This window comes from Mastomys coucha, unplaced genomic scaffold (assembly GCF_008632895.1).
Source record: "Mastomys coucha isolate ucsf_1 unplaced genomic scaffold, UCSF_Mcou_1 pScaffold9, whole genome shotgun sequence".
Taxonomy (NCBI): domain Eukaryota; kingdom Metazoa; phylum Chordata; class Mammalia; order Rodentia; family Muridae; genus Mastomys; species Mastomys coucha.
Genome location: NW_022196915.1, coordinates 2,843,782 through 2,858,461, shown reverse-complemented (window position 1 = coordinate 2,858,461; position 14,680 = coordinate 2,843,782). Strand labels below are relative to the sequence as shown.

The window sequence follows — 14,680 nt, the reverse complement described above, 5'->3', positions numbered from 1 at the left end:
CAAAAGAGATATGGTAGTTATGATAATGAAAAGAAAAAAGAACAAAAAACTCTTACATGTTAAAGATAGTTAAATAGAAATATATAAAGTATAATAGTAAAAGTTAAAGGTAGCAAAAACTTTCAAACAGGCACCTAAATAGATGCGATAAAAACAGAAAGTAAATACGTAAAAAATTTGAGAATTCATTCAAATGGGTAAAAATGTAAATAAAATATCTAGAGAGAAAACATAGAAGTTAAGGATATTATCATCCAGTGAACCATAAAGCAAAATTTACCTTAAGAAGAGAATAGGAGTCAGTAGGTCAGACATTGATGCTAAATGCATACTGTGTTGTATAAATTGTATATCTATTATGAATAAAAAGATGAATGTAAAGGTTTTCAGAAAAAATACATGTATTAAGGATTGAAAATTGGGATAATATTGAACTTTTCAAATTAAGATAAGGTTGGGTAACTGCACATGTGAAATTCTCCTTAAAAAAATGCTACTTATTTGGTGATTTTATACCTACCCAAACTATCACATGTAAGGCCCAATATAGAATATTTTATGACATTCAAATGTTTAAAGATTCACTTAACATATATAGTTTTTCATAAAAAAATAAAATAAATTTCTTAAAAAGAAATGTACCCAAATGATGAAGAAGCAGAAGAAAGAAGAAGACATGAGACCTGGGAACATTAGTGGAAGAAAGAAGCCCTACATAGAAATCCACAGGATACTAGAAAACAGCTTGCCAGCTGTTTGCTTGCTCTGGGCAAGATAAATGTCTTTACCTGTAGACCTTGTTCATCTTGTGACAAGTCTTTATAAGAGACTGTTAGAAAATTAGGAAAGGTCTATTCACAGATACAAAAAAAAAATATAAACAAAGCTCACTGAAAGGTTATGGTTTTCCAGGCCTCAGTTGATGCTGAGACATTGTCAAGTTTTTGAGTTTTGTTTTTTTATTATTGAAAATAGATTTTTTTTTCTTAGTAAAATATATCCTGGTTATAGTTTATCCTCCCCAGCTCCTCTCAGGTCCTCCCACTTCCCCACCTACTCAAATCCACACTCTGATTTCCTTCTCCAAACATGCATCTAATAATCATAATAAATACAATTAGATAAAAACAAACGAACTAGAATAAGACAAACAGAATAAAAAGAGCCAAAGAAAGAGTTAAAGTAACACATATAGACAGACATACAGAGAAATCTCATAGAAACAAAAGATGAGAAGCCACAATATATTTGCAAAGACCCTATGAGAGAGAGAGAGAGAAAGAGAGAGAGAAAGAGAGAGAGAGGGAGAGAGAGAGAGAGAGAGAGAGAGAGAGAGAGAGAGAGAGAGAGAGAGAGAGAGAGAGAGAAAGAGTCTGACAAAGCATTATGAGACAGAACATCCCAAATCGCCATGGTTTTGTTTTGTGTTGCCTAACAACTACTGGGCATGGGCTTTGCCATTAAGAGCTGTTTGTTTTCCCATTGAACTTCTGTTGGAAAAAAATTAATTTGTCATTTGCAGGTGAGTATCAGTAGGAGCTAGTTACTGGGCTAGGGATAAGGGTTTCTGTCTCTTTGATCTACTCAGCACCAGACCCATGCAGGCCCTGTGCATGCTGCTTCAGTCTTTATGAGCATCTAAGCTACTATACTTTTTACATATCTTCATGTGTCCTGCTATGTTCAGATTTCATTGTTTCTTGGTATCCCCCATTCCTTCCAACTTTTACAATCTTTCTGCCTCCTCTTCTGCAGAGTTCCCTGAGCTTTGGGAAGAGAGATTTGATGGAATCAACCCATTTAGGACTGAGTGTTCCAAGGTCTCTCACTCTCTGAATATTATCCATCTGGATTTCTGCATTAAATCCTCTCTTACCAGATCCTATCTACTGCAGGAAAAATCTTCTCTGATAACTAACTGAGACACTTATCTATGGATAGACCAGAATGTTGTTTTCAGTCATTTTATTGCTACAGGCCCTGAGCAGAGCAGTAATATTTGGTTTTCCCCTATGTGTCTGGCTTATCAGTGTCAGGAATAGATTCTATCTCATAGAGTGGGTCTTAAACCCTTTCAGTTGGTTACTACTACAAAATTTGTGCTACTATTCCAGCAATGTATTGTGCAGGAAGGTCACCACTATAGATCAAACAGTTTGTAGCTGGGTTGATGTTTACTTTTCTATTTTGGTGGCATTCAAAGTACCTTTCAGTATTCTGAACACTAGTCAGTAAGGACAAAGGCTCCAGGTAGGCAGACACTCAACTTGTCATTTTCAATGAGTAGTGTAGATGTTATCTTCAGCAATAGGACCTTCCCATTAGTTTGTGTAGAATAAGCATTAGCTTTTAAAGTAGCCTGTATTGTTTGGAAGTTCCCATAGGGCTACCTAAAATTTGATTACCTATAACCTATTCCTGGGACATGAGGTTTCCTTTAGTAATAAGAGATAATCAGTTGGGATTCTGTTTGATTCTGTTGAGGTTACACACACACATACAGAGAGAGACAGAGAGAGAGAGAGAGAGAGAGACAGAGAGACAGAGACAGAGACAGAGACACAGAGACAGAGACACAGAGAGGTAGAAATAGAGAGATTAGATAAAAATATAGATATGACACCTCAGATGACCCTTAGTTTTAGCTGGCTTTCTCTGTGTTGCCTCCCTCATCTGCTCCTTCATTTTTCCCTCTCCCCATTTGTTCCTCATGTTCCAATCCCCCTCCTCCAGTCCATCTATAGCTATCTATTCTATTTCTCCTTCCTTGGGTGACTCAACTCTATGCCCAGCCCCTTAACTCTGTACCTAACCTCTGTAGTTTTATAGACTGTAGCTTGCTTATTCAAGACTTAGCAGCTCACATCAATATGTAATTGAATACATCTATATTTGCCTTTTGGGGGTCTAAGTTACCTCACTCAGGATGATTTTTTTTTCTAGCTATCTGACCTTGCCAGTTTTCATAAATGTCCAGGGGACTGTTAACACTATCAGCTCAGGAACACACTCTGAAAACCATTTGTCTATAGGAACTGTTGGATTTTAAAACATTGTGAGTACTTAGTGTGTTACAAAATGTAGTTTAAATGATGGGAAGTCTAAAGTTGGAAGTATGCATGCAACTTTAAGTGATATTGAACACAAAACAAACCTATGATAAAAGAAAAGATGTAAGAGATGAAAACTGCCATTTTAAATGAATTTTCATTATAACAAAAGTATTAATTAGATCAGACGAAACATACTGTGTTCATTAATGTCTTAGTTGAGACTTTTATTGCTGTCATAAAACACTATGACTGTGAGCAACTTAGAGAGAAAAGGGCTTATTTCTGCTTATATGGACTCATCATTGTTCCTCATTCAGGCAAGTCAGAGCAGGAATTCAAGGCAGAAAGCTGGAGGCAGGAGCTGAAGCAGAAGCCACAGACGAAAGCTGCTTACTGGCTTGTTCAGCCTGCTTTCCCATATACCCCATGAACACCTTTCCAGTGGAGGCACCACCCACAATGGGACCAGCCATCCCATGGCAATCACTAATTTATAAAAGCCCCACAGGATTGCCTAGAGGAGACTATTACAGAAGCTTTCTCTCAATTGTGATTCCCTCTTAGATAACTCTAACTTGTGTTGAGTTGACAATAAACTTGCCAGGAAATGTAATTAAAAGATGTCACAGATGCAGGACGGATGTTAAAATGGCAAAGCCTGTCACTATACATGGTATCACACAGATTGTGGGCAAACCCATGTATCTTCTCCAGCACACACTACAGCAGATCAGTTTAAATTGTGAAAATAAATATTTAAGATTACTTTAAAAAAATAAAGTGAATTAAACTGTTTTTCAGTTAGTATGTTTCGGTAAAAGACTTGTTTTCTGGCTATCAGAGTTTGGATTTACACTCTACCCCTGCTCCTCCTCTCCTGGCCCTTTCATGGATGATAAAATTGATCCCACAGAAGCTCCTTCATAATGGACCTGAGACCTTTTGGCCCATCTTCCTTTTCCCCTCCTCATCCTGCTCTTCTGCGTTTTGCCTCAGGTGGGGAAGAAAAGAACACAAATGAGCTTGGACTGAAGTCAGGCATGAAGGGAAAAAGTGTATTAATACCAGTGACCATCTTTGTCTCCACAACCCTGAAACAAAGGACATTTGCCACTAGGAATAGCTTCATCAGTCATACATGTGGGCAGATGGGGACTTTTCACACAGCCCACCAACAAGCAAGACTTTTCCAACACAGAATTGCTTCCTTTTCTTATTAGCATAAGTTATTCTGCTGTTAGCATTGTTTTATTATTATTATTTTTTTAATCTTCCAAGTTGTTACACAGGCATGCAAGATGCTGGCAATCTTGAGGATCTGAAAGCAGAGAGTGGAGATTATAGTGGGTAGCTACAGTTCCTGGTTGGTGTGTGTGTGTGTGTGTGTGTGTGTGTGTGTGTGTGTGTGTAGAGCTTTTTTAAAAAATCAGAGAATTGTGCCCTGCGGGGGCGAGTTTGCTAAACTGTCAGCTCTAGCAGTTAATGAGCTAGTTTGTCAGATGGAGAGAGAAAAGACCCGCTGTAACAATGCTGAGCTTTGTGTGGGATTTCAAAATCAAATCGACTGGAAATGCAGCAAATACTAAATGGTACTGCTTTATTATCTAATGAATTTGCTACAAACTGTAAAATAAAAGTATTAAAGATGTGAGATGGAGAAGAGAAAACACCCAAAGCATTTAGCTCTGCTAAAGTTATGGTGCAGCCCACTCCCTTTTCATCAGAGACAAGCTACAGCTCAGGGTTTCAAGAGATGGTGACATTTTTGGATGATGCATCATTTTATGGTTAATGTTCATAAAGCAAGTGGAAGCACAGCCTCTTCTTTAGGGCTCAGAGGGTGCTAAGACCCAAGGACTTTGGACTTTCCCCGTGGACGGTGCCCATTTGAGTACAGAAGGGCCAGAGATTGAGGCTAGCTTCTGAGCGAGGAGAAAGGTTAATATCATACCTATGCTTGGATTCTTTCTTGTAAGGATGGCGATTGGTGCAGTATGCAATCTACTAAGTGTACAAGCTCTACGCAGGGCAGAGTGAGCAGAGGAGGGACCACCATTCAAGCCAGTTTGAAGTTCTGGCTCTGCTGAATGTGTGGGATATGGGAAAAGGTGTTTAAACTCTGATTGTTCAGAGTCTCAAAGCTCAGAGCTTATACCTCAGGATCAGGCATGTGGTAAAGACACAGAAGTTACTGACTAGGGCATTTGGGGGTCCATGAATGCTCAGGAGGATGCACAGGTTACAGTTTTTCCTTTATCCACATTCCATCTTTCTCTCTTTTGGTTCTCTTCTGTGATACTCTCCTTCTCCCCCAACCCAAAGTCCCCAGTCTTTCCAGTAAGCTTGTTCTCAGAAACACACTACTTAATGAGACAATATGTGTGTTTAACATGAACCTTCACCATGCTTACTATAAATCGGGCATTGTTCATCTGTAGCAGGATCCCACTTCATCTTTTCAGTGAGCCTCTGAAGTAAATTCTTTAATTATTCCCATTTTACACCCTTTTAAAAGCCTTCTATATTGAGACTTAAAATCATTTCCCCAAAGTCAATAATCACAATTGAACCTGGGCATCTGGCTCTGCCCTGTACAACTGATCCAGGGTCTGAGTTCAGAATTTGTCAACCAGTGAGCTCCAGAGTTTGGAAGTTCCTTCTCGATGTGGTTCCATGGCAAAGGTAATTATATGAAGTATGCAGTCAGTACTGAGAATAGAAGTGAGACTTCTCCCATTCTCTCCTAATGAATCCTAGGTAGAGAACTTGTGGAATATGCTTTGGAAAGGCTGGGTGATTGAGCCCTCATTACGCATGCAACTTCTCTCAGGGTTGTAAATCCTTCTGATTACAGGGACCAGGGACCATATCACAATTTGTGGTGTTACACTTGTACCTAACACATAACAGTTTGCTTAGACTGATGGGTGAGTGAGTGAGGGATGGAGGAAGGGAAATAGTAATGAATGAGTGAGTGTTGGAGTAGGGAGGGATGAGAAATGAATGGGTAGAATTGAGGGAGGGATAGTAGATGCATAGATGGAGGAATGAAGGGATGGATATAGAGCAAGAGAGAGATGAATTAATGGGTTAATTTTTTCAGTGTAGCTATCCATGTTAAATAGCTAAATACAAGATACAGAACTTAGAAGGTAGTGTAGACATACTTTAAAAATATTTATATAATGGATTTTTCTCTTTGTCTGTGCTATATATGTCCACATATACGGATATTCAATACAACCTGCTGAGTCTATTCAGTGCTGATTATATGCATGTTTCTAAGGCTGAGCATCCATTTGGTATTAGGCAAATACTTAGGTGGCACATCCCTGGGCAAAAATTGTTGTAGCTCTTCATCTATGGGTGAGGTGTTATGAGATCTCTCTGATCATTATTGGCATATAAACTAGTATTGTCATTGTACAGATCTTGTTTAGGGAATTCATATTGTTGAGATTTCATATTTGTAACTTCTTCTTTGTTTTATATAGAAGATATAACCTTACAGAAAACTTCCAGTCCTCCTTCTCTTCCAGGCTTTCTGTCCCCTCTTTGATGGTTCACTGAACCTTCAATAGAAGAATTGTTATAGGTGTGTTAGGGTTAGGCACAATATGGTCAGTTATTCTCTGCAGTTTTGAATAGTCTGGGTTTCTGTAAGACTGTCTTCTTCAAAAGGAAGGCTTTGTGATGCATAATGAGGGCTACTCTTAAATGTGAGTATAAGGATAAGTATTTAGAATGCATACAGAAATTATACTGGTTTAGGAAAATGGCAATAATAGGTTATCCTGTACATGTGGCTGGCTAGATTTACAGTAACATGAATGAATCCATTTCTATTGAGTGAGCCTTAAGTCCAATGATACAGTTGTTGGTTAAGCCAAGACATAAATGCCACTGTTGTACCTTTGAGGACATCTTGTCATGTTTCTCATCATCGTGGTTTGTAGATGTCACATCTAGGTAGGAGTATTGATTGTTTTCTCCATTGACAGCTTACACAGCCCTTTCTAGTACCATGAAAGCTCATACCCTGGCATGTGGCTTTCAAAAGAATCCCAGCTTAATGCCTCAAGACCTGGTGTCAGAAGTGCATGGTGTCTTCAGAAGTAGCAACTTACCTGAAAATACTGGATGGCAATTAAAGGCAGTGGCAATTTGTTGTATTATTTTGGGAGTCTTGAACTCTCCTGCCAAATAACTCCAGAGGTCTCTCATGTCTGGAGCTGGAGATTTTGCTAGATAGTCTGTGGCTCTCAGGGAGCATTGTCACCCCCAGGTGGCATTACTTCATATGTGACTTAGATAAACATAGAATATGAGTTCCTGTGGCTTCTTGAAACATTCTTAGTGTTGTTTACCTTGATACTATTCTTGTAAGCATGTTGACAATAAGGAACTGATTTAAATGTTCCACTGCAACGGTTCCTGACTTTTCTTCATATTAAAATTGAGCTTTCTCCTGCAGTTATATTTTGCTGCTAGGGTTCCATCCCACATGGACACAGTGAAATCCAAAATTGTTCTTGTACAATATGTACAAGCTTGGAGGCCCATAGGCTAGACTGCATCAAACAATCAATTTTCCTGAATAACATGATCATATTCATTCAGAAAATGTTTACTAGATGCCAGTTCACTCTCAGTTACTAAGGGCTTGAAGAGTAGATGCAAACAAGAGACATACTGTAAGTAGAGGGACAGGAAATAGATGTTTCTCTGTGGCTATGGAGAAACATGAGGCACAGAGAGTTGTGTTACAGGGAACAGAGTTCAGAATGGAACTGCTATTTACTAGAGGACGATCAGTTAGGACAAAATTATATGTAGATGTTTTAGCCTTTCTTATACGGCTTGAATTTGAAAAACCAAAACCACAAAATTGTAAATGTGTGGAGAAAAGAAGGAATTTGAAGGTCTAAATCATTCATAATATTTTTTGCACAATAACTTAATAAAATGAGAAATCCCTTAGATTTGTGATATATCTGCCTGTTTGTATTCTGACAGGATTAACAGCCCTGGAATTTGAAGATGACCACTGCCCCAGAATCCTAAACTGAGCAGCTGGTCAACACCGGCATCCTTCCTGTTACCCGCAAAGCAAAATGGGAGACAGAGAGCCCCTGCTGGGAGGAAGCCAGGTCAGAAGGTGAACCTGCTTGCTTTGGACAGGACCGTATTGAACCTGTTTGCCCACACCTGCCTCCCTCCGTGTAGTTCTGGACCTGTAGTAATGTGTGTCTGCCCTGGAGCACTTGTCCTTCAGTGAAGCCAAAAGCATGAGCACCAGCAGCCACGCATGCCCAGTCCCGGCAGTGCGTGGACACATGACTCACTACCCAGCTGCACCCTACCCGTTACTGTTCCCACCTGTCATCGGAGGACTCTCCCTGCCTCCACTCCATGGGCTCCACGGCCACCCACCTCCCAGTGGATGCAGCACCCCATCACCAGCCAGTAAGTACTCAAGGCCTTTGCCCTGGCAAACTCACACAGTATGGTGGACAGGCTCTGTTCAATTATGTTGGTTTCCCTCTGTCTAAAATTCTACCTGTAATTTTGTGGGAAAAAACAATGAACATGTGGTGATGGTAAGGGGTGACATAAAAGATGGCCTTTAGGTTTTGGCGTATGCTAAGCAGCCAATACACTTGCTCTGGTTTATAACGGGTGGGACAAAAGCTGCTCAGCAGAGCAGGAAGCGATTCCTGAAGAAACTGACCACTGGAGTGTGCACTTCGAGTAAGGGACAATTCTAGGTAAAAGCCATTGGCCCTCCTGAAGCTGGAGTCTCACTTGTGAGATTCCATCTCGGGTATTCTGTTACCGATGCTGCTGGTAGTCCTCAGTTCACAGAGCACGGGTCCACTCCTGTCAGGTGGTTTTCTGTGTCCCTGACGACTTTGGGTTCTCAGCTGAGTTGCTTCTAACCCAAGGTCATTTCTTACCTGATGCATAAAAAGTCCCATGAGAAAGGAAAAGTATTCTGAGACTGCTTCAAGATTAATATGACTCACGTGTGAAAAGTATTCATTTTGGACAGTTTTTAGGAGTTCTGTCTGAAGGCCTAGCCACTATACCAGTGATCTTGTCTAGCTTTGAAGTTTGCGCAGTTGTTATTTGAAGATGGAGGCTGTGTTGGCTCCTGGTGCTGCGGTGGATACCAGGACTGCGTATTCTGTGTTTGTTCTTCCTGTTGCAGAATCAGCTAGAGCTAAACCTAGCCCTCCCTATTGATGCTTCATGTCCTGCTGGTTTTGAGCAAATCCCTCCAAATATTGGTTTGGCTCTAAAAAGTTTATCTGTTGAAGTACTGCCTTAACTTTTTTGGTGTTGTTCACTGTGCTCAACTTTCCCCCTAACCTCCTCACACACAAGTACCAGGAAGTTTGCTCCACATAAAGAGTCCTCTTGAAATTGAGATGGAGCCAACAAAATAAGCAGGGAGTGACAGACAGACAGACATTTGGAATTTGGTGACAAATTCCAGGGGTATGGGTCACCATTACAGAAGAATCATTCTAAATGCTGACTCATTTTCCTTCTTGGAATGACCCGATTGTGATTAATCCTCCAGTGTTTTAGGCTTCTGGCCTCAGTACAGGATGAATAAAGTCTTTGAAATGCTCAGCAACTGTCTCTCATGTTTTTAAAGTTCACATCGAAGGTAGATGCAGTTGAAATGGCTTCAAGGCTGTCAGGAGAAGCTGAAGAATGTCTGTATTGAAAACATATTGTTGCAGGTGCTAGATCAAACTATGGAAGTTCATTCAATATCAAATGATATTACAGAGTTAGCTTCAGTGAGCACAAGGGCATATAAAATGATCGTTAATGCTTAGCAGTCACTCAAGAGCCTCACAGTCTAATTCCATAGCTCAGCCAGGTTGACACACAGTACATCCTAACAGGATTCTATTCTTACATTTATGGTATATTTTGTTGTTGTGACTGAGAAATTAAGAAAACAGGATTTCCATCCTGGAAGATCAAATCTAGCAGATCAGACATTCTTAGGCTCCCTGGAGCCCCCAAGGTAACCAACAATAAATTCCAGCAACCTTAGGCTACTTCCAACCCAGATTCTATGGAAAGTTCAGTGCATACATGACTTATGGAGCAGAGCAATTGGTATTGCACGCTGGTGAGCAGCCCTGGATGGTGTATAGGTTCACTGTCATGCAACCCTCACTTCTTACAGATGCCTCTCAGGTAGAGTGTTCTTCAGAGGTGGGTTTCTGTTTTTATAAATAAAAATGTCATGTTTACATATTGCCTAGAGCAGGCTTTGTAGCCCTCAAGTCCTCAAGTATTGTTGTCCTTTATGGAAAAGTTATTCTGACCCTGTGGGAGTCGGCGGGGGTGGGGGCATGGAACTATGAGTAAGCCTATCCCAGACTTAACCCAGGTCTATGCCTATGCCATTCACTTCTGTGAAGTTCCCTGTCTCAGTCTGTTGGTACCTCTGTAAGAGCTGAGCCATATCATATCTGAGGCTCCTTTTTACCTTGTATGCTAATAACATACATACAATGCTGTTGCTATCTGTTTTATGCTTGAGCCACATTACAATTGCATTCTTTTAAGAACTTGGAGATGCTATTGGTTGCATAGGAATCAACCTTTGAAGGGTGATGGTTTGAAGTTTAAGGAAACAAAGGGTTAATAACTGACAGGAGAATGCTTGGTTTTGCTTTCAGGAGGCATGGAGGAAGATACTGCATGTATGCAACTTGAAAAGTAGCTTGAGTAAGGGCAGATAGAAAAGGTTCAGGCTAAAAGCTTCCAATTGGGCTTCCTTCTTACCCCATCAATGCCTTGCTTTATTTTTTTTCTTACTTCTTTCAGTCAAAGCAAGTAAAATTGCCTAGGTGAAATTCATTAAGATTTTTAGGCATATGAGTGATTGGCTTCATGTACATATATATACAACATGTATGCAGGTGCCCATAGAGACCAGAAATGGATGAATCATGAGCATCTTCTTTAACTACAATTATAAGAGGTTGCAAACAACCCTGTGGGTGCTGGGAGCTGGATCTAGGTCCTCCATAAGAGTAACAAATATTCTTAACCACTCCTCAATCTCTCTCTCTCTCTCTCTCTCTCTCTCTCTCTCCTTCCCTCCCTCCCTCCCTCTCTCCTTCCCTCCCTCCCTCCCTCCCTCTCTCTCTCTCTCTTTCTCTATCTCTCTCTGTCTCCCTCTCTTTCTTTCTCTCTCCAGCCTCAGAAACTCAGCAGCAGTAGTCACTGTTAATAGAGTGTCTATGAACTGGCCATTAATGCGAGAACTCTTTCCAAGCACTTGAGAGGCAAAGGCAGTCAAATCTGCATGAGTTTGAGGCTAGTGGCCTGGTATAAATAGTGAGTCCCAAAGCATTCAGGCCTGCATAGTGAGACTGCCTCACAGACAGAAGAGAGATGGAGAAGGAGAGGGAGGAGGAGTGGAAGGAGGAGAAAGAAGGGAACAGGGAGAGGGAGAATATTATTAAAATCTGTGCTTTGGATCCTAAAAGAAGAAGAATTAAGTCTTATAAGAGGTACCCACTAATTTTTCTCTGGAATAAAATAAGCATAAAATTTTATTTACACCCTAAAATTAACTCAAGAGATATCCTACTGCCATGAATAATCCGTATGTAGCAACTGTACATACATGGGTGGTGAAGGCAGCTACTATAGAGTAGAATACATGACAGGCAGCTGCTCTGAGGCTGTCGGCTGTGATGGAGGGACTTTTTGATGTTTCTTTGATACTCTGTTTATGTCTGTATCTGCTGCTCAAACGGAAATAATTAATCCCCTGCCTCTGAAATGAGGTTCTTGGCAGCAGTATGGGATTGTAGAGACTCCAGAATCTTCCATTGAAAGATTTGAAAAGCAAATAAGAAGACTTTCCATAACAGCTACAGATGTGCTGCTTCTTCCTCATACTCTCAGATTTGTCTCTGACCTATCCAGAGCCCCAGCTGTGCTGAACCTCTGTCTGAATATGGTCTCCCTATTTTCACATCTAAGAGTGTTGCCTTTTCTTAGGGCTGCTGGCACATGCTCCTGATCACTGGACTTTGGAGGCTGAGGCAAGATAATTGAGAACTCAAGTACAGATTGATATATATATATATTAAGACTCTGGTTCTTAAAATGTCCTTGACTCTATTAATAGTGTGTGAACATGCCCTGGTCATTGCATTCTGAAGCCACAGTAAACTTAGAGCACAGGAAAGACGATAAAAAGGAGCATATATTATATAAAAAGGTAAATCCCCAAGCATCCAGTGCCTCATGCATCAATCTCTGCAGTCACCATAGTTTTAATAGAATCCTGGCATGGCTGTCAGATCATTAGTAGAAGTCTTGTTTCACAGATAAACACCGTGAAGCTTTGGGAGAGTACAAAGTTTAACAGCTAGTTAGAGTTGGAGTCAAATTCCAAATGCAGATCTTCTAGCTACAAAGCGCATGCCTTTCCCAGTGTGTCAGCCAGTGAGGTCAGCCTAACCTTTGGATGGTCCTCAGCTGCACACAGGCACCTCTTTCCATGATGTACCATGGGGTCCTTAGACATGACAGATGTCTCAGGGATTCTGAAGCCTCCTTTGCTCCACAAACTACTAGGAAAGTGGCTATCATTTTTCATCTTGGGGAGAGTTGGAGGAAACCCCTGGTAAGAGTACCAGAGCAGAAAGCCTTCCAGTGGGAGAAGAGGATGTGGTCTGCCAGGCGATACTCACAAGCCGGATTCCAGGCTTGCTGGAAAAGTTGGGTAGCTTTCTGTCTGTCTTGCTTTCTTTACCTTCATGGATGCTTACTCAGTTTTATTGTGCCCATGTGTTCTTTTATATGTTCTTCAAGCTGGACAATGGTGCTGAGCATTTTGGCTGATTCTCTCACAAAATGGTCTGTTTAGTTCCAATGTCTTCTACTAAAAGTTCTTTATTTTCTTCCCTGATTAGAAAGCACTGTCCTGTCAAACACAAAATATTGTATTCACCTAAACACCCTAGATCTCCAGGAAGACAGGCGGTGTGTCTGAAAATTAGCTATGACTGGACATAACAGGAGACATTCATGAAGAGGATATGCAGCTTAGATAGATTACAAGTTGCTCACTCGTGTCCACTGGTTCCTTGGCCCAAAGCTTCTAACTCTTTTCTGAAGTACATGCACACTGATGGTCTAAGCCTCACAGGTTGATCCCAGCCTTCTGGTGCACTTTACCCTAGTCTTATCTTCTTTTGTCTGAGACACATTTCCTATGAATGTGCCCAGTAAACATGCACAACAGGAATCAAGTCAGGGGTTCCAGGAGTGATGTACTACTACATGTTCATGGTGTTTCCCAGGTCTATCAAAGTGACTGGTTTTCAGCTGTGTGTGTCATGTTGGAGTTGTGTGTCATATTGGATTCTATCTTCAATGAGAAACCTCCAAAGAATGTGAAGACTTATGGATTGAATTGTGTTTCCCAGAAAAATATGGCCACCCTGACCTAGTCTAGTCTAGTCTGGGCTGTGCCTTATTTGGAAATAGGATCTAAGCAGATGATCAAAGTGAGATACATTTTCTGGGATGGGTGCTGGTAGCTGTCCATGCATACTGGACAAGACTGATACAGAACTAGGGACACTAGGAAGTACTGTGTTCAGACCAGAGCTATGCTGTCACAACCAAAGAACATGTAAGACTTCTGGCCATTTCTCAGAGCTATTAAGAGGCTAGGCAAGCTATCAACAACTGTTCTGTGTAGTTTGAGATGACGCTTTCAGAAATTAGTCTGGGACTGGTAACTTCTAGCACTGGAAAAGGGAAGACTGCATGATCTTCATCATATTCTTCTATGTCTCACAGAAATAAAAACATGACTCTAATGATGTTTTATGTGTCTTCTTTACTTGAGTTGGTGATCTGTATTGCAAAATGTGGTCTTTTGCAGAGAGCTGCAGAGTTGATTTATCCGGCAGATACAAGGCTGTGGTCATGTGTGCTACCATTTTGTTAAAATGAGGCTTTCTCTTATCCCATTCGCATTTTTTTTTGTCTTAGCATTGGATAGCAAACTTCCATCGCACTTCACAGCCTCAGCATGTTCTATAGTGTACCCATATATCTCTTGATGTTAAAGTTTTCCCATTAAGGCTCTACAGGTTCTCTTATCTTCCATATTGGAAGGAGTATACCCAGCAGTATCTTGTCCATTCCAGGTTCACATTTAGGCTTGAATCTCAGGGATTACTGGAGCATTGACTTTGCCACCATAGTTATCGGTTGTTTGTTGACTTGAATGCAACTGCACTGGCATACCTGACAGTCCTATTGCAAGTCTGTGATCTCTTTGCCTGACTTGTCATCCTCATGTCTGGAATTCTCAGTAGCTTCTCATTCCCTTACATAGGCAAATCTTGATGATGTTGTTGCTTAGCCCTGGCCTCTATCCCTTATCCTTCATCCTTAGACACAATCTTAGGATGTAGTTGATTATGTATATTTGTACATTCCACCTTGCACATCTGCAACTGTTACTTTTGCACATCTAGAAAACCTGTTCCATTTCTATTCTTTCTCCCTTCCCTCTTCTTATTTTTCCTCCTTCTACCTCTCTCTCTCTCTCTCTCTCT

At 40.7% G+C, this 14,680-nt stretch overlaps 1 protein-coding gene across 3 annotated transcripts in view; it reads left to right on the top strand.

The window, feature by feature from the left end:
* Rarb (retinoic acid receptor beta) overlaps window positions 1–14,680 on the top strand; it is a 632,162-nt gene that overhangs the window by 299,126 nt on the left and 318,356 nt on the right. For all 3 annotated transcript variants that reach the window (XM_031361094.1, XM_031361095.1, XM_031361096.1), the window contains one exon: window positions 8,070–8,519. In XM_031361094.1, the coding sequence (XP_031216954.1) occupies window positions 8,342–8,519 (178 nt within the window). In that variant the 5' untranslated portion in view covers window positions 8,070–8,341. The remainder of the gene's footprint in view (window positions 1–8,069; window positions 8,520–14,680) is intronic.